The 19,980-nt window shown below is 51.7% G+C and overlaps 1 protein-coding gene across 1 annotated transcript in view; it reads right to left on the reverse strand.

Annotated features, from left to right (window-relative positions):
• Window positions 1-2,838: 2,838 nt before the first annotated feature.
• Window positions 2,839-19,980, reverse strand: part of LOC137540895 (integrin alpha-IIb-like) — a 133,463-nt gene continuing 116,321 nt past the window's right edge. The window contains exons 27-28 of the mRNA XM_068262080.1: window positions 3,033-3,155; window positions 2,839-2,918 (exon numbers count right to left, since the gene is read on the reverse strand). Of these exons, the coding sequence (XP_068118181.1) occupies window positions 2,853-2,918; window positions 3,033-3,155 (189 nt within the window). The 3' untranslated portion in view covers window positions 2,839-2,852. The remainder of the gene's footprint in view (window positions 2,919-3,032; window positions 3,156-19,980) is intronic.

The following is a 19,980-nucleotide window of genomic DNA, read 5'->3' on the forward strand; positions in this document are numbered from 1 at the left end:
ACTACGAGGGCACAGGATGGCTGCAGGGGGCTGGTAGAAGCAGAACTAGCTGGCGGCGGGGGATTGGAGCAGCAGTGAGTGACTACGAGGGCACAGGATGGCTGCATGGGGCTGGTAGAAGCAGAACTAGCTGGTGGCGGGGGACCGGAGCAGCAGTGAGTGACTACGAGGGGACAGGATGGCTGCATGGGGCTGGTAGAAGCAGAACTAGCTGGTGGCGGGGGACTGGAGCAGCAGTGAGTGACTACGAGGGGACTGGATGGCTGCATGGGGCTGGTAGAAGCAGAACTAGCTGGTGGCGGGGGACTGGAGCAGCAGTGAGTGACTACGAGGGCACAGGATGGCTGCATGGGGCTGGTAGAAGCAGAACTAGCTGGTGGCGGGGGACTGGAGCAGCAGTGAGTGACTACGAGGGCACAGGATGGCTGCATGGGGCTGGTAGAAGCCCCAGGTAAGTGAAACTAATTTTTCTTTTTTGCTTGGACATTCCCTTTAACATTAAAACAGCCAAAGGATGTTATGGTGGCAAAGGACTTGCAATGTTAGTAGCATTGGACGCTTTTTATGTATGCCATAACTAAACTACAAAGCATACAGTATTTCAGGACTATAATTCAATATTCACATACAGTATATTTCATAATAAATCTGCCTTCTGCATTCTCTCCACCAGAAGCCACAGCTCCTCTCCTCTTTCATTTGATGCCTGAATCGCCGTTCTACACCAAATAGTTTTTGTTCGATTTCAATTTAAAAATTGCGGCTGCCATCTTGGCTATGTTATAACTTCCGGGTCACCTCTGTCTTCTCTGTTAGAGAAGTGCATCACTGAATGAAGCAGGAAGAGGAAGTGACACGCATGGCCATTGCAAGAGGCTCCTCCAGAGGGGTCATAGCACGACTTTGTTGGAAGTCGTCTGGCTTAAAGGCACGTCCATGAGAGGTGCTCGGAGTCTCTTTAACCACCACACCATCTGCTCTTAAAGGCTGGCCCCTGAATTAAAGGACCGCTATTGCGAAAATCTAAAAATGTTAAATACCTAATTAAAAAAGACATTTCTCCCAGAGTAAAATGAGCCATAGATTACTTTTCTCCTATGTTGCTGTCACTTACAGTAGGTAGTAGAAATCTGACATTAGCAACAGGTTTTGGACAAGTCCATCTCCTATTGGAGGATTCTCAACTTTCTTTATTTTCAAAAGCACTTAGTGAATAGCAGTTGCTCAGTCTTCCAAAAAAAAAGTGTGCAGCGACTGCCAGCGAGCAGGAAGGCTGAGCAGCATCTTTGTATAAATTCTTTTCAGAGTGTCTTTATTCACAATAAAGGCCATGTTGAAAATACACCATGAGGAGATGGACTAGTCCAAAACCTATCAGGTCTGTCAGATTTGTACTTCCCTACTGTAAGTGACAGCAGCATGGCAGAAAAGTAATTTATGGCTCATTTTTCTCTAGAAGAAATGTACTTCTTATCTGTATGTGTTTACATGTAGCTGCAGGAGTTTTTACCCATATAATTATGCCTATTGTACATGCAAAAATAAAAAATGAAACTGTGCAAATAATACTGTCCAGCACCCTTTTATTCATTCTCATCTTAAAAGAGTACTTAAAAGAGTACCTGAGACAAAAAAAATTAAATATATATATATATATATATATATATATATATATATATATATATGTGTGTGCACATCTGGAACGCTCCCGGTGACACAAGCATGATTTGGGTGGCGATCAGCCTGAGGGGGGGGGGGGGGGGGGGGCTGGAGGATACCCCTGGTATGTATATATATTTTTTACTTTCAGGGCTCATTCACACTATGTGCTGCGCTGTCAGTTTTGACGCCATTGTGTACGATGCGTATGGCAACATGAGAGTCCACAGACTTCCTTGTTACCATTCACACTACAGGTGTGCGTTCCCATACGATGTAACGCATCTGGGGACATTTTATCGCACGACGCATACGTTACCATATGAGTACAGCTGCCGATGTCTGTGCTTAGCGCACCCCGAAGTTTATTCCGTGCGTTGACCGTGTGATGGCAACGCCTGCATGAAATCGTGTTTGTGCATGCGCTGTGTAGTGTGAAGTCTGCTAACAAGAACCACCTCACAAGTTACCACCTTATCAGGTTACTAGGACTAGGTTTTGGCCAGAAAAATCGTTTGAGCGATCAGAAATTCTGATCGGATTGCTTGTAAATAATCTCAGTTGATGGGAACAATCGATAATGAACGGTTATAAAAACAATCATCCGACTGAATTTTCGTCAAACCAAAATTTGGATTTTGTTGTTGGTCGTGATAGATAGGAAGCAATGATTGGTTAATTGATGGTGTAGTGAACGATTTTTCGTCCGATCAGAATTTCTGATCGCTCTAGCGATTTTTCGCTAGAAATTGGACCATTAGAGGCCACCTTAATCCTTACCATAGTCCTATGTTCACTGTAGCCTAGGGCCAATTTTAGATATGAAGCTAATTAACTAATCTGTATGTTTTTGGGGTGTGGGAGGAAACCTGAGTGCCCTAGGAAACCTTTACAGACACGGGGAGAACATACAAACGCCTTGCAGATGTTGACCTGGCTGGGATTCATACCAGGGACCCAGCGCTGCAAGGCAAGAGTGATAGCCACTGCCCCACCCTCCATTAGAAAAGGACAATTGGAATCCTGGCGGGCATGGTCAAGTGGCCTAGTACAAGGGTGCTAACAGAAGGGTGCTATGCAGTATTAACATACTATTGACAATATGTAAGAGAAGTACTCTACATAATACATCTTATTCCATTTATTAATGGCAAGAAACTCTCAAATCATGACAGGAAGTAAGCAGTCATCCATTATTTGCCGTCATTTAGCTCCGCTTGATCGTCTGTTGGTGGCCGCATCCTTCTGAAGAACCCCATCTATAAAATCAGAAGCCTGCATGTTAGATATCAGAAAGAGAACAAACAATTCCTTTCTTAGGCTGGTTGTCATGGGAACTTAGTTGACGTGATGGCGGCCATTTTGCAACTCACCTTCCACATGATAGACATGAACAATGTCAAGATTAGCAGCCCCCCGAGAACTCCCAGGATTATCCACCAGAGGGGAATGTTTTTGTGACCGTCTGGCGTCACCCACTGAACCACTGTCTCGGCCTAAGAGCGAGATGAAAGAGAACAGAAGCATGTGAAATTGCTGAAATCTCCCCCTTTATACAGGATGTATTGTAAGATCTTTAGTAAAGGCCGTCATGTGTGGTCAGAATAGTAACTGCTGAAATGTGAGCTCCTTTGAAGTTATCAGCAGATTCTGCGATGGCAAAAGAAAGCTCCGCTTATAGAGTGTGTTTACTGAAACATGGAACTTCTTCAAAACGCCACATAAACCACACAAAATAATGATTTACTGATATCAACTGCAATACACAACAGTTTAGTGTAAGTTCAGTTTTGCATTTCAAAATATTTTCAGTAGTAACCATAGCAAAAACGAATGTTGCTTTCAGCTTAATTCCTTGACTTAAAGAGAACCCGAGGTGTGTTTAAAGAATGTTATCTGCATACAGAGGCTGGATCTGCCTATACAGCCCAGCCTCTGTTGCTATCCCAAACCCCACTAAGGTCCCCCTGCACTGTGCAATCACTCATAAATCACAGTCATGCTGTGAGGCTGTGTTTACATCTGTAGTGTCAGTCTCGGCTGCTCCCCCGCCTCCTGCATAGCTCCGGTCCCTGCCCCCGTCCCTTCCCTCCAATCAGCAGGGAGGGAAGGGACGCAGGTGGGGACCGGAGTTCTGCAGGAGGCGGGGAGAGCAGCAGACTGACACTATAGAGATAAACACAGCCAGCTCTGACAAGCTGTTTGTCAGCAGCGTGGCTGTGATTTATGAGGGATTGCAGAGTGCAGGGGGACCTTAGGGGGGTTTGGGATAGCAACAGAGGCTGGGCTGTATAGGCAGATCCAGCCTCTGTATGCAAAATATTCTTCAAACCCACCTCGGGTTCTCTTTAATTCCATATTTTGTTCTGTCCTTGCAAGTGGATCCTATCTATCTATCCATAGCTCCAAACTGTCCCTCTTTTAGAGCCCTGTACCTCTGTCCCTCTTTCCTCCTCATTTGTCCCTCTTTCAGGACTTTGTCCCTCTTTCTATGTTATATATATATATATATATATATATATATATATATATATATATATATATATATATATATACATACATACATACATACATACATATATATATATATATATATATATATATATACACATACATATATATATATATATATATATATATATATATATATATATATATATATATATACACATACATATATATATATATATATATATATATATATACACATACATATATATATATATATATATATATATATATATATATATATATATATATATATATAGTAAAAAATGTGTTTGATTGACTCTAAACTTTATTCCCATCCTTTAAATTGATACATTACTGATTTTAAAATGTTAATAAGAAGGAAAATGAACCAGCATGGAAAGGACAAGTGTGGTTTGAATTATAAAACAACATTTTTCTAATGAAATCTTTCTGGTATGCGTGACTAGGGGTGTGGCGGGGGGTGATCAGGGGTGTGGCAGGGGCGTGGCTTAAGCATCCCTCTTTCACATCTCAAAAAGTTGGGAGGTATGTATATCTATCTATCTATCTATCTATCTATCTATCTATCTAATCTATATTAGTCCCAGTGAGGAAGCAGGATTCAGGATTAGTAACATGGCTTCCCACAGCTGAACCGGTATAAACACTCATTCTGCTTGTTGGTAACTGTCACAAGAGCCCTCAGTGGCTGACCGCACTTAGCCTTCTAAACGGTGCCAGCGCACAGATCGTGCGAACTCTGGTCGCAGTCAATGCGCAGGAACCGTTAAGAATTAGCCGCAGACAACTCAGAAGGGAGCCTGTGAGACACGGGTAATTACAACGTCACCTACTGGTTCAGAGTAAACTGCCACCACCGCGGTTACTATGGGACCGTGGGGCCCACTAACTGACTGACTAATCCTGCGAATAAAACGGTTAAACACACGATATTCTGTCTAGCCAACAACAAACAAACAGTAGCGTATCTTCAGAGACCCGGGATCATTTCTGTGTGTGCTGATAAGCAGGGTAGCGAAACAGTGAATGACTTGGGGAAAGTCGTTTATTCACGCAATATAAATAATTAATATATACAGACAATTATGAAAAATCAACAATTATTAAAACAGTAATAGCCAGTATGAAAAATAAAAGAAGGGAGAAAAATACTTAGTTCCTGGAAAGATGTCCTTATTGTGGGAAGAATCATAAAGTCCTTGGTTTCAAAGTCCAGAGTTCAGAGTTCAGACCAGGTGGATACCAGCATATCCTCAAGCTGGCATCTGATGAGTGCAAGATGGTTCAGTGTGGAGGACCCTGAGTTTGGGTCCTCAGCCATTCTTATGCCCCTGCTTCAGTAGGAGGGAGTGAGGGCGGGGAGCTATACACCTCCTTCAAAGATGAGATGAGCCCTCCTCTTGTACTGGGGCTAGAAATCATATCTACCCATATATGGGCTCTATCTCACAGAACCGTACAGGTCAGGGCAGATTTACTAATATTTTCAGATCTGCCTCGATGTACCCAGCAGTCTGATACCAAACATAAGGGGTGGGACCCCTGTGGTACCATTAGGGCACTGTTGGACTGCCTAACGGGCAGTCTTTACCTCAGAAGGTTCTGAAATGTTCTCAGAACCAACGCCAGGCAGGGCCCTACCTGCTCTGTTAGTTTGGAGGGTCTGCCAGCCTGGCAACACAGAAAATATGATACATATAGCAATTTATGGAATATGAGAGACCCCTGGGATTTATACCAGGTCATTCCCAGGCAAAGGTTCTTTGAAGTTGGCAGCAGCAAGCCACATGTCGGCTCCCTGCTGGGAAAAGGAGTCGGAGTGTCTGAGTTTCCTCACTCTAAATTGGTTCTGTCATGGTGTTTGTCACCTTATACCTGATGGATGGGCCATCAGCACAGCTTGAAGCCAGGGACTCTCTGGGCCCAGGCTCATTAGCATATCAAAAGAGCCATCCTGCAGTTAAGGTGATGCTATTCCTCTGCTAAGAAAGGACTGCAGACCTCCTACACAATAAATCCAGATTCTATCGATTTGAAGCGCAATCGACGCAGAGAATCGAGTGCGATCGCTTTTCTTCACGGGCGGTTACAGGACGCGCCTGCGGCCCCGCAACCGTCCGTGACAGCCCTCCCTGGGGAGAAGGCAGATAGACATTCATCAGCAAGATGTGTGTCGTTGCCGCTAACCTGCGAGATCTGATCTAGTTCCCCGTTGGCGTTCTGGGGTCGGCTGCCCGCTGCGTGTCGGCCAACCTGGCTGACGGGTCTCGGGTTGCCGGTGCGGCGGGAAAACCTATTGGAGCCTGTGGCTCGGTTTCCCTGGACCGGGCGTGGTCTGCTACCCTCAGGGTTGACCCGACATGGACCGTTCTGGACAGGGCGTTTGCGCCACTGCAGTCGGACGTGGTGTCTGCCGGGACTGCTGACAACGGGCAGTGGGTTGGTTAGGTCAACAGCCAGCCCACGCAGGGTTCCCCTGCCAAGTGGCTGTGGACCCAAGGGAACCCCGCGGGAATCCCTGGACCTTCCCAGCTCCTGACAGACGGCACATGCCCTGCAGTAGTTCGCTACATCCCTGTTCATCCGGGGCCAATAATACTGTTTCCGAATACCGGCAAGTGTCTTGCGGACACCCGAGTGCCCTGTCAGAGGATTACCATGTGCGGATTTCAGCACATGTCCCCTGAACGCACTCGGGACCACAAGCCATTTGGTATCCGCGTGTGATCTACCGGTAGGGGGCTGTACAGACTCACTGTACAGTCTCCCACCTTCCCAGTACACCTTGAAAGCGGCCCCGTCTGCGAGGGGCTCAGCGGCTTGCTGCCGGAGCACCTCCAGGTTTGGGTCACTTTGTAGTGCGGCTGAGAATACGGCGCTGTCAGTTTCAGCCAACTGGCTCATGTCACACGAGGCCAGCGGCTGAAAGGTCTCATCCCTGCGGTCAGAGGAGGGGGAGGAGGCCGGAACCCCCTCCACCTGTTCTGAGCTCGGGTTCCGAGCAGTGCAGCTGCGCGGTATGGCTAGCACAGGTACACTGTCAGAATGGCACATATTGGCATTACCTACATCATTGTCACAAGCATTTATAACAGTAACAGGAACATTTTCATCACAGACAGTTTGTACAGTAAACTCAGGTACAGTTACAGCATCATCACAACAGACAGTCTGTACATCAAACTCAGGTGCCTTTGAAGCAGGCACTATTGAACCGGGTACCCTTGAACTGGGCACATTTAACCCACCTCCCCCTGGTGCTCCCCCAAGTGTATAAAGTACCTGGTGGTGGGTGGAGAGTCCGTCTCCTTCCGTGAGCGACAAGGCGGTCGTGGCAGGTTCATAGTAGGACACAAGCTTGCCCAAATCAGTCCCTAGCAACACAGGGACTGGGAGATCCTTCATAACCCCAACAACCCTTTCGTGGACCCCTCCCACTCCCCAATCCAGCTTCACTCTGGCGTGGGCTATGTGGAAAAGGGTGCCCTCTACTCCAGTAAGGGCAAGGGATCGGCTGGAGCTGATGCTCTCCTTTGGCACAAGATGTGAGTGAACTAACGTGATGTCAGCTCCGGTGTCTCGAAATCCGGTGACAACTTTGCCGTTCACTCTAACAAGTTGCTGCTGGTCGGTTCGGTCGCGGATTTCCTTTCCGCGGGCAAACAGGACAAAATCGGATGATCCAGGTGCTGGTGGTGTCTGTCTCCGCTCCGGACAGTCGAATTTCATGTGTCCGGGCTGGCGGCAGTAGTGACAGGTGACCTCTCCAGGCGCTGCAGGCCTGGGTGCAGCAGCTGCGCTGGGTGGCCTCTGTGGCGGACGGCTCACAGGGGCAGGAGAGTCTGCCGAGGTATTGGGCTGACCTCCCCTCCAGCTGGATGGGACAGTCCTGCGGGTATCAGCCACCCGGGTAGTTGCAAAAGTCTCAGCAAGGTCTGCAGCGACAGTTGCTGAAGCCGGCTTGCGTTCTAGCACAAATTGTCGTACATCAGCAGGGCAAATGTTCAGAAATTGTTCCAGGACTATCAAGTCCTCCAGGACGCCATAAGACCCTTTGGTGAGGCCGAGTGTCCACTGGCGGAGTGTGGTGAGCAAGCTGCTGACCACATCTCGGTACGAATCAGAAGACTTTTTCTGCCAGGCCCTGAACTTTTTGCGATAGGCTTCTGGCGTCAGCTGGTACTTAGTAATGATAGCGTCTTTTATAGCATCATAATCATTATCCTTTTCCGCAGGCAATTCTGCGAAAGCATCAAGCGCTTTGTAGCGCAGCAAAGGTGTCAGATGTCTGGCCCACTGGTCTTGGGACAGACGATACTGACGGCATGCTTTTTCAAAAGACCGCAAAAACAAGTCAATGTCAGTGTCTTTTTCAATATTAGCAAATTTAAATTTTGCACTTACGGGTGCTGCAGCTCCTTCGGCAGGGAGGCTGGGCGGTGAACTCCGGCTGGCCTGTTGAACCTTTGCCATGTTGAGCTCATGCTGTCGTCTCTCCCGCGCCTCTGCGGCATCCCTCTCCGCGTGGCGTTCAGCAGCAGCAGCAGCAGCAGCAGCTTGCCGCTCCCGTTCCTCCCGCATTTGGCGCTCTGTCCGCGCTTCTGCAGATTGGCGCTCCTTACGCATGTACTGCAGGTACTTGTCCAGGTCAGTGTCCATCAGCTTTTGTAATGCCTGCTGCATTAGCGGATCAGTACAAACGGACAGTCCAGTACTGGCCGGTTCCAGGCGAGTACTTTCAGAAACTCTGGGATTGGGGTCCATACTGACAGTCTCTGGCGTAACTGTTGCAACAGGGCCCGCAGGATGCTCAACCTCTGTACGCCTAGGATCTTCAGCCTCTGGTTCCCCTTGCCTTGAGTCAGATGGGGCAGCGTCTACCTCAGCAGACACATCCAGCTCCCGCGGTTGCTGGGTATCCCATTGAAACAAGTCATTTACCATGTCCTGTTTGTTTCTGCGGAGGGTGTCAATGCCCCGCAGCTGACAAAGATTTTCCAGGTCGGATACGGCCATGAGCTTGTAGTTCCCGGACATTTCCATGCCAAATAAAATAAAACTTTTGGGGAGGGGTACTGGCTACACAGTCTCTCTGTATATATAAAAAATATATTGCCTTCCAGCTACACCAACGAATTAGTTCGTTTCTCGATAGCGCTAGCGCTATCGCAGATACTTTCAGCACAACACAGGTCCCAACCGCTGCCTCCACTGTCACAAGAGCCCTCAGTGGCTGACCGCACTTAGCCTTCTAAACGGTGCCAGCGCACAGATCGTGCGAACTCTGGTCGCAGTCAATGCGCAGGAACCGTTAAGAATTAGCCGCAGACAACTCAGAAGGGAGCCTGTGAGACACGGGTAATTACAACGTCACCTACTGGTTCAGAGTAAACTGCCACCACCGCAGTTACTATGGGACCGTGGGGCCCACTAACTGACTGACTAATCCTGCGAATAAAACGGTTAAACACACGATATTCTGTCTAGCCAACAACAAACAAACAGTAGCGTATCTTCAGAGACCCGGGATCATTTCTGTGTGTGCTGATAAGCAGGGTAGCGAAACAGTGAATGACTTGGGGAAAGTCGTTTATTCACGCAATATAAATAATTAATATATACAGACAATTATGAAAAATCAACAATTATTAAAACAGTAATAGCCAGTATGAAAAATAAAAGAAGGGAGAAAAATACTTAGTTCCTGGAAAGATGTCCTTATTGTGGGAAGAATCATAAAGTCCTTGGTTTCAAAGTCCAGAGTTCAGACCAGGTGGATACCAGCATATCCTCAAGCTGGCATCTGATGAGTGCAAGATGGTTCAGTGTGGAGGACCCTGAGTTTGGGTCCTCAGCCATTCTTATGCCCCTGCTTCAGTAGGAGGGAGTGAGGGCGGGGAGCTATACACCTCCTTCAAAGATGAGATGAGCCCTCCTCTTGTACTGGGGCTAGAAATCATATCTACCCATATATGGGCTCTATCTCACAGAACCGTACAGGTCAGGGCAGATTTACTAATATTTTCAGATCTGCCTCGATGTACCCAGCAGTCTGATACCAAACATAAGGGGTGGGACCCCTGTGGTACCATTAGGGCACTGTTGGACTGCCTAACGGGCAGTCTTTACCTCAGAAGGTTCTGAAATGTTCTCAGAACCAACGCCAGGCAGGGCCCTACCTGCTCTGTTAGTTTGGAGGGTCTGCCAGCCTGGCAACACAGAAAATATGATACATATAGCAATTTATGGAATATGAGAGACCCCTGGGATTTATACCAGGTCATTCCCAGGCAAAGGTTCTTTGAAGTTGGCAGCAGCAAGCCACATGTCGGCTCCCTGCTGGGAAAAGGAGTCGGAGTGTCTGAGTTTCCTCACTCTAAATTGGTTCTGTCATGGTGTTTGTCACCTTATACCTGATGGATGGGCCATCAGCACAGCTTGAAGCCAGGGACTCTCTGGGCCCAGGCTCATTAGCATATCAAAAGAGCCATCCTGCAGTTAAGGTGATGCTATTCCTCTGCTAAGAAAGGACTGCAGACCTCCTACACAATAAATCCAGATTCTATCGATTTGAAGCGCAATCGACGCAGAGAATCGAGTGCGATCGCTTTTCTTCACGGGCGGTTACAGGACGCGCCTGCGGCCCCGCAACCGTCCGTGACAGTAACCATAGGTTAAAAAAAACAACAACAAACACCAATACTTAAAGTCGACCTGAACTGTTGCACAGGACTCAAGGAAGACGCTTAAAAATCCACCCTGTGTGTATTTATAGAGAAGAGCCTGTCTAATTCCCCCTCATTTTCAAGTAATTACAAGAGTAATTAGCGCTCTCAGCTGTGTCAGCACAGAAATTCAGCAGTCTCAGCAGACACAGCTAATATGTAAACACGCGAGGTTAACCCTTTCTCTGCTTCCATGAAACCTGAAGGTTCACCACAGATTTTTTTGCGGAGCAGTATAGGAGGATTAAAAGTGTTCTGTGATCTGTAACAAAGAGGTGTTTTTCTTCAAAGGTTATTATGCTGTTGCTTATCTTTTAGAGCCAAGAGGAAGGTCTAAGTTCAGCTCCACTTTAAGTGAGAAATGTTAATTTTTTTTCTCTCCAGGTGGAATCTCCTCCAGATCCACGAGAGTGTAGACCACAGAAGCTGATGTTCTGGCCATAACCTTCCATGTGACTCTGTCTCCTCACTCACAATTGGTGCGCACACTTCTTGTGTGCCACATGCAGAGGTATGGGCAGCAGAGGGGGAGGCCGCAGAGGCTCTCTGAACAAATGTAAATGGGCAGAGGCAGCAGGAGTACGTATGGAGGCGGGACTGCTTCAGTCACCAGGTGGTGCCGCTAGTAGGAAAACATTGGTAATGTAGTTCACTCATATTTTTCCATGCACTTAGCCGGCACCCATTCTCGCTTGAACCCTCCCTTCTATTTGCCTAATCCAAGCCACCTACCTAGTGCCTAACCCTACACCCCCCCCCCCCCAATTATTGCCTAAACCAAACCCCCCCGGGCAATGCCTCACACTAACCAATCCAAACACCCCCCCGCCAGCCCACCCTTCCCCAGAGTGCCTAAACCGAACCTGTAACCCTGGCACCCAAATGACCGCTAATCTATCCGGAGTAAGTAAATAAATCACTTTAGTTGAATTAAGCGACATTTTTCTGTGTCTATTTTGGGGAGGTAAGTCCACCACTAACCCCCCCATCCCCCATTGCTCTCTTTTAAAACATCTTATCCTACTTTTATATTTTTGGCGCCTCTGTACAACTGTACGCTAGTCTACAATCAGCTACAACCATTAATTCCTACATAGTAGCCTATTGGTTACTGCCCACATCGGGCACCCAACTCAATAATAATTAAGACAAGACAACAGGGGCGTCACTAACCCCAAAGATCAGTGGCACGTGCCCCGGATCTATTCTGGGGTGCCCCGGATGTCCCCCAGGCAGAGTCAGCTGTGGTGCCTCTATAGGCAGTAGCAGTGCTAGGCCAGAGCTGCAGCCACTAGGGGGTGCTCTATAGGCAGTAGCAGTGCTAGGCCAGAGCTGCAGCCACTAGGGGGACGTGCTCTATAGACAGTAGCAGTGTTAGGCCAGAGCTGCAGCCACTAGGGGGCGCTCTATAGGCAGTAGCAGTGTTAGGCCAGAGCTGCAGCCACTAGGGGCCGTTCTATAGGCAGTAGCAGTGTTAGGCCAGAGCTGCAGCCACTAGGGGTGCTCTATAGGCAGTAGCAGTGTTAGGCCAGAGCTGCAGCCACTAGGGGGTGCTCTATAGGCAGTAGCAGTGTTAGGCCAGAGCTGCAGCCACTAGGGGGCGCTCTATAGGCAGTAGCAGTGTTAGGTCAGAGCTGCAGCCACTAGGGGGCGCTCTATAGGCAGTAGCAGTGTAAGACCAGAGCTGCAGCCACTAGGGGGCGCTCTATAGGCAGTAGCAGTGTTAGGCCAGAGCTGCAGCCACTAGGGGGCGCTCTATAGGCAGTAGAAGTGTTAGGCCAGAGCTGCAGCCACTAGGGGGCGCTCTATAGGCAGTAGCAGTGTTAGGCCAGAGCTGCAGCTACTAGGGGGTGCTCTATAGGCAGTAGCAGTATTAGGCCAGAGCTGCAGCCACTAGGAGGTGCTCTATAGGCAGTAGCAGTGTTAAGCCAGAGCTGCAGCCACTAGGGGGCACTCTATAGGCAGTAGCAGTGTTAGGCCAGAGCTGCAGCCACTAGGGGGCGCTCTATAGGCAGTAGCAGTGTTAGGCCAGAGCTGCAGCCACTAGGGGCGCTCTATAGGCAGTAGCAGTGTTAGGCCAGAGCTGCAACCACTAGGGGGCGCTCTATAGACAGTATCAGTGTTAGGCCAGAGCTGCAGCCACTAGGGGGCGCTCTATAGGCAGTAGCAGTGTTAGGCCAGAGCTGCAGCCACTAGGACACGCTCTATAGGCAGTAGCAGTGTTAGGCCAGAGCTGCAGCCACTAGGGGGCACTCTATAGGCAGTAGCAGTGTTAGGCCAGTGCTGCAGCCACTAGGGGTGCTCTATAGGCAGTAGCAGTGCTAGGCCAGAGCTGCAGCCACTAGGGGGTGCTCTATAGGCAGTAGCACTGTTAGGCCAGAGCTGCAGCCACTAGGGGGCGCTCTATAGGCAGTAGCAGTGTTAGGCCAGAGCTGCAGCCACTAGGGGGCGCTCTATAGGCAGTAGCAGTGTTAGGCCAGAGCTGCAGCCACTAGGGGGCGCTCTATAGGCAGTAGCAGTGTTAGGCCAGAGCTGCAGCCACTAGGGGGCGCTCTATAGGCAGTAGCAGTGTTAGGCCAGAGCTGCAGCCACTAGGGGTGCTCTATAGGCAGTAGCAGTGTTAGGCCAGAGCTGCAGCCACTAGGAGGCGCTCTATAGGCAGTAGCAGTGTTAGGCCAGAGCTGCAGCCACTAGGGGGCGCTCTATAGGCAGTAGCAGTGTTAGGCCAGAGCTGCAGCCACTAGGGGGCGCTCTATAGGCAGTAGCAGTGTTAGGCCAGAGCTGCAGCCACTAGGGGGTGCTCTATAGGCAGTAGCAGTGTTAGGCCAGAGCTGCAGCCACTAGGGGGCGCTCTATAGGCAGTAGCAGTGTTAGGTCAGAGCTGCAGCCACTAGGGGGCGCTCTATAGGCAGTAGCAGTGTAAGACCAGAGCTGCAGCCACTAGGGGGCGCTCTATAGGCAGTAGCAGTGTTAGGCCAGAGCTGCAGCCACTAGGGGGCGCTCTATACGCAGTAGCAGTGTTAGGCCAGAGCTGCAGCCACTAGGGGGCGCTCTATAGGCAGTAGCAGTGTTAGGCCAGAGCTGCAGCCACTAGGGGGCGCTCTATAGGCAGTAGCAGTGTTAGGCCAGAGCTGCAGCCACTAGGAGGCGCTCTATAGGCAGTAGCAGTGTTAGGCCAGAGCTGCAGCCACTAGGAGGCGCTCTATAGGCAGTAGCAGTGTTAGGCCAGAGCTGCAGCCACTAGGACATGCTCTATAGGCAGTAGCAGTGTTAGGCCAGAGCTGCAGCCACTAGGGGGTGCTCTATAGGCAGTAGCAGTGTTAGGCCAGAGCTGCAGCCACTAGGGGGCGCTCTATAGGCAGTAGCAGTGTTAGGTCAGAGCTGCAGCCACTAGGGGGCGCTCTATAGGCAGTAGCAGTGTAAGACCAGAGCTGCAGCCACTAGGGGGCGCTCTATAGGCAGTAGCAGTGTTAGGCCAGAGCTGCAGCCACTAGGGGGCGCTCTATAGGCAGTAGCAGTGTTAGGCCAGAGCTGCAGCCACTAGGGGGCGCTCTATAGGCAGTAGAAGTGTTAGGCCAGAGCTGCAGCCACTAGGGGGCGCTCTATAGGCAGTAGCAGTGTTAGGCCAGAGCTGCAGCCACTAGGGGTGCTCTATAGGCAGTAGCAGTGTTAGGCCAGAGCTGCAGCCACTAGGAGGCGCTCTATAGGCAGTAGCAGTGTTAGGCCAGAGCTGCAGCCACTAGGGGGCGCTCTATAGGCAGTAGCAGTGTTAGGCCAGAGCTGCAGCCACTAGGGGGCGCTCTATAGGCAGTAGCAGTGTTAGGCCAGAGCTGCAGCCACTAGGGGGTGCTCTATAGGCAGTAGCAGTGTTAGGCCAGAGCTGCAGCCACTAGGGGGCGCTCTATAGGCAGTAGCAGTGTTAGGTCAGAGCTGCAGCCACTAGGGGGCGCTCTATAGGCAGTAGCAGTGTAAGACCAGAGCTGCAGCCACTAGGGGGCGCTCTATAGGCAGTAGCAGTGTTAGGCCAGAGCTGCAGCCACTAGGGGGCGCTCTATAGGCAGTAGCAGTGTTAGGCCAGAGCTGCAGCCATTAGGAGGCGCTCTATAGGCAGTAGCAGTGTTAGGCCAGAGCTGCAGCCACTAGGGGGCGCTCTATAGGCAGTAGCAGTGTTAGGCCAGAGCTGCAGCCACTAGGGGGCGCTCTATAGGCAGTAGCAGTGTTAGGCCAGAGCTGCAGCCACTAGGAGGCGCTCTATAGGCAGTAGCAGTGTTAGGCCAGAGCTGCAGCCACTAGGGGGCGCTCTATAGGCAGTAGCAGTGTTAGGCCAGAGCTGCAGCCACTAGGGGGAGCTTTATAGGCGGTAGCAGTGTTAGGCCAGAGCTGCAGCCATTAGGAGGCGCTCTTAGGCAGTAGCAGTATTAGGCCAGAGCTGCAGCCACTAGGGGGCGCTCTATAGGCAGTAGCAGTGTTAGGCCAGAGCTGCAGCCACTAGGGGGCGCTCTATAGGCAATAGCAGTGTTAGGCCAGAGCTGCCGCCACTAGGGGGCGCTCTATAGGCAGTAGCAGTGTTAGGCCAGAGCTGCAGCCATTAGGAGGCGCTCTATAGGCAGTAGCAGTGTTAGGCCAGAGCTGCAGCCACTAGGGGGCGCTCTATAGGCAGTAGCAGTGTTAGGCCAGAGCTGCAGCCACTAGGGGGCGCTCTATAGGCAGTAGCAGTGTTAGGCCAGAGCTGCAGCCACTAGGGGGCGCTCTATAGGCAGTAGCAGTGTTAGGCCAGAGCTGCAGCCACTAGGGGCCGTTCTATAGGCAGTAGCAGTGTTAGGCCAGAGCTGCAGCCACTAGGGGTGCTCTATAGGCAGTAGCAGTGTTAGGCCAGAGCTGCAGCCACTAGGGGGTGCTCTATAGGCAGTAGCAGTGTTAGGCCAGAGCTGCAGCCACTAGGGGGCGCTCTATAGGCAGTAGCAGTGTTAGGTCAGAGCTGCAGCCACTAGGGGGCGCTCTATAGGCAGTAGCAGTGTAAGACCAGAGCTGCAGCCACTAGGGGGCGCTCTATAGGCAGTAGCAGTGTTAGGCCAGAGCTGCAGCCACTAGGGGGCGCTCTATAGGCAGTAGAAGTGTTAGGCCAGAGCTGCAGCCACTAGGGGGCGCTCTATAGGCAGTAGCAGTGTTAGGCCAGAGCTGCAGCTACTAGGGGGTGCTCTATAGGCAGTAGCAGTATTAGGCCAGAGCTGCAGCCACTAGGAGGTGCTCTATAGGCAGTAGCAGTGTTAAGCCAGAGCTGCAGCCACTAGGGGGCACTCTATAGGCAGTAGCAGTGTTAGGCCAGAGCTGCAGCCACTAGGGGGCGCTCTATAGGCAGTAGCAGTGTTAGGCCAGAGCTGCAGCCACTAGGGGCGCTCTATAGGCAGTAGCAGTGTTAGGCCAGAGCTGCAACCACTAGGGGGCGCTCTATAGACAGTATCAGTGTTAGGCCAGAGCTGCAGCCACTAGGGGGCGCTCTATAGGCAGTAGCAGTGTTAGGCCAGAGCTGCAGCCACTAGGACACGCTCTATAGGCAGTAGCAGTGTTAGGCCAGAGCTGCAGCCACTAGGGGGCACTCTATAGGCAGTAGCAGTGTTAGGCCAGTGCTGCAGCCACTAGGGGTGCTCTATAGGCAGTAGCAGTGCTAGGCCAGAGCTGCAGCCACTAGGGGGTGCTCTATAGGCAGTAGCACTGTTAGGCCAGAGCTGCAGCCACTAGGGGGCGCTCTATAGGCAGTAGCAGTGTTAGGCCAGAGCTGCAGCCACTAGGGGGCGCTCTATAGGCAGTAGCAGTGTTAGGCCAGAGCTGCAGCCACTAGGGGGCGCTCTATAGGCAGTAGCAGTGTTAGGCCAGAGCTGCAGCCACTAGGGGGCGCTCTATAGGCAGTAGCAGTGTTAGGCCAGAGCTGCAGCCACTAGGGGTGCTCTATAGGCAGTAGCAGTGTTAGGCCAGAGCTGCAGCCACTAGGAGGCGCTCTATAGGCAGTAGCAGTGTTAGGCCAGAGCTGCAGCCACTAGGGGGCGCTCTATAGGCAGTAGCAGTGTTAGGCCAGAGCTGCAGCCACTAGGGGGCGCTCTATAGGCAGTAGCAGTGTTAGGCCAGAGCTGCAGCCACTAGGGGGTGCTCTATAGGCAGTAGCAGTGTTAGGCCAGAGCTGCAGCCACTAGGGGGCGCTCTATAGGCAGTAGCAGTGTTAGGTCAGAGCTGCAGCCACTAGGGGGCGCTCTATAGGCAGTAGCAGTGTAAGACCAGAGCTGCAGCCACTAGGGGGCGCTCTATAGGCAGTAGCAGTGTTAGGCCAGAGCTGCAGCCACTAGGGGGCGCTCTATACGCAGTAGCAGTGTTAGGCCAGAGCTGCAGCCACTAGGGGGCGCTCTATAGGCAGTAGCAGTGTTAGGCCAGAGCTGCAGCCACTAGGGGGCGCTCTATAGGCAGTAGCAGTGTTAGGCCAGAGCTGCAGCCACTAGGAGGCGCTCTATAGGCAGTAGCAGTGTTAGGCCAGAGCTGCAGCCACTAGGAGGCGCTCTATAGGCAGTAGCAGTGTTAGGCCAGAGCTGCAGCCACTAGGACATGCTCTATAGGCAGTAGCAGTGTTAGGCCAGAGCTGCAGCCACTAGGGGGTGCTCTATAGGCAGTAGCAGTGTTAGGCCAGAGCTGCAGCCACTAGGGGGCGCTCTATAGGCAGTAGCAGTGTTAGGTCAGAGCTGCAGCCACTAGGGGGCGCTCTATAGGCAGTAGCAGTGTAAGACCAGAGCTGCAGCCACTAGGGGGCGCTCTATAGGCAGTAGCAGTGTTAGGCCAGAGCTGCAGCCACTAGGGGGCGCTCTATAGGCAGTAGCAGTGTTAGGCCAGAGCTGCAGCCACTAGGGGGCGCTCTATAGGCAGTAGAAGTGTTAGGCCAGAGCTGCAGCCACTAGGGGGCGCTCTATAGGCAGTAGCAGTGTTAGGCCAGAGCTGCAGCCACTAGGGGTGCTCTATAGGCAGTAGCAGTGTTAGGCCAGAGCTGCAGCCACTAGGAGGCGCTCTATAGGCAGTAGCAGTGTTAGGCCAGAGCTGCAGCCACTAGGGGGCGCTCTATAGGCAGTAGCAGTGTTAGGCCAGAGCTGCAGCCACTAGGGGGCGCTCTATAGGCAGTAGCAGTGTTAGGCCAGAGCTGCAGCCACTAGGGGGTGCTCTATAGGCAGTAGCAGTGTTAGGCCAGAGCTGCAGCCACTAGGGGGCGCTCTATAGGCAGTAGCAGTGTTAGGTCAGAGCTGCAGCCACTAGGGGGCGCTCTATAGGCAGTAGCAGTGTAAGACCAGAGCTGCAGCCACTAGGGGGCGCTCTATAGGCAGTAGCAGTGTTAGGCCAGAGCTGCAGCCACTAGGGGGCGCTCTATAGGCAGTAGCAGTGTTAGGCCAGAGCTGCAGCCATTAGGAGGCGCTCTATAGGCAGTAGCAGTGTTAGGCCAGAGCTGCAGCCACTAGGGGGCGCTCTATAGGCAGTAGCAGTGTTAGGCCAGAGCTGCAGCCACTAGGGGGCGCTCTATAGGCAGTAGCAGTGTTAGGCCAGAGCTGCAGCCACTAGGAGGCGCTCTATAGGCAGTAGCAGTGTTAGGCCAGAGCTGCAGCCACTAGGGGGCGCTCTATAGGCAGTAGCAGTGTTAGGCCAGAGCTGCAGCCACTAGGGGGAGCTTTATAGGCGGTAGCAGTGTTAGGCCAGAGCTGCAGCCATTAGGAGGCGCTCTTAGGCAGTAGCAGTATTAGGCCAGAGCTGCAGCCACTAGGGGGCGCTCTATAGGCAGTAGCAGTGTTAGGCCAGAGCTGCAGCCACTAGGGGGCGCTCTATAGGCAATAGCAGTGTTAGGCCAGAGCTGCCGCCACTAGGGGGCGCTCTATAGGCAGTAGCAGTGTTAGGCCAGAGCTGCAGCCATTAGGAGGCGCTCTATAGGCAGTAGCAGTGTTAGGCCAGAGCTGCAGCCACTAGGGGGCGCTCTATAGGCAGTAGCAGTGTTAGGCCAGAGCTGCAGCCACTAGGGGGCGCTCTATAGGCAGTAGCAGTGTTAGGCCAGAGCTGCAGCCACTAGGAGGCGCTCTATAGGCAGTAGCAGTGTTAGGCCAGAGCTGCAGCCACTAGGGGGCGCTCTATAGGCAGTAGCAGTGTTAGGCCAGAGCTGCAGCCACTAGGGGGAGCTTTATAGGCGGTAGCAGTGTTAGGCCAGAGCTGCAGCCATTAGGAGGCGCTCTTAGGCAGTAGCAGTATTAGGCCAGAACTGCAGCCACTAGGGGGCGCTCTATAGGCAGTAGCAGTATTAGGCCAGAGCTGCAGCCACTAGGGGGCGCTCTATAGGCAGTAGCAGTGTTAGGCCAGAGCTGCAGCCACTAGGGGGCGCTCTATAGGCAGTAGCAGTGTTAGGCCAGAGCTGCAAACACTAAGGAACGCTATATAGGCAGTATCAGTGTTAGGCCAGAGCTGCAGCCATTAGGGGGCGCTCTATAGGCAGTAGCAGTGTTAGGCCAGAGCTGCAGCCACTAGGGGGCGCTCTATAGGCAGTAGCAGTGTTAGGCCAGAGCTGCAACCACTAGGGGAGCTCTATAGGCAGTAGCAGTGTTAGGCCAGAGCTGCAGCCACAAGGGGATACTCTATAGGCAGTAGCAGTGTTAGGCCAGAGCTGCAGCCACTAGGGGGCGCTCTATAGGCAGTAGCAGTGTTAGGCCAGTGCTGCAGCCACTAGGGGGCGCTCTATAGGCAGTAGCCGTGTTAGGCCAGAGCTGCAGGCACTAGGGGTGTCTATAGGCAGTAGCAGTGTTAGGCCAGAGCTGCAGCCACTAGGGAGCGCTCTATAGGCAGTAGCAGTGTTAGGCCAGAGCTGCAGGCACTAGGGGTGTCTATAGGCAGTAGCAGTGTTAGGTCAGAGCTGCAGCCACTAGGGGGTGCTCTATAGGCAGTAGAAGTGTTAGGCCAGAGCAGCAGCCACTAGGAGGCGCTCTTAGGCAGTAGCATTGTTAGGCCAGAGCTGCAGCCACTAGGGGGTGCTCTATAGGCAGTAGCAGTGTTAGGCCAGAGCTGCAGCCACTAGGGGGCGCTCTATAGGCAGTAGCAG

This window comes from Hyperolius riggenbachi, chromosome 12 (genome assembly GCF_040937935.1).
Source record: "Hyperolius riggenbachi isolate aHypRig1 chromosome 12, aHypRig1.pri, whole genome shotgun sequence".
In the NCBI taxonomy this organism is placed as follows: Eukaryota; Metazoa; Chordata; class Amphibia; order Anura; family Hyperoliidae; genus Hyperolius; species Hyperolius riggenbachi.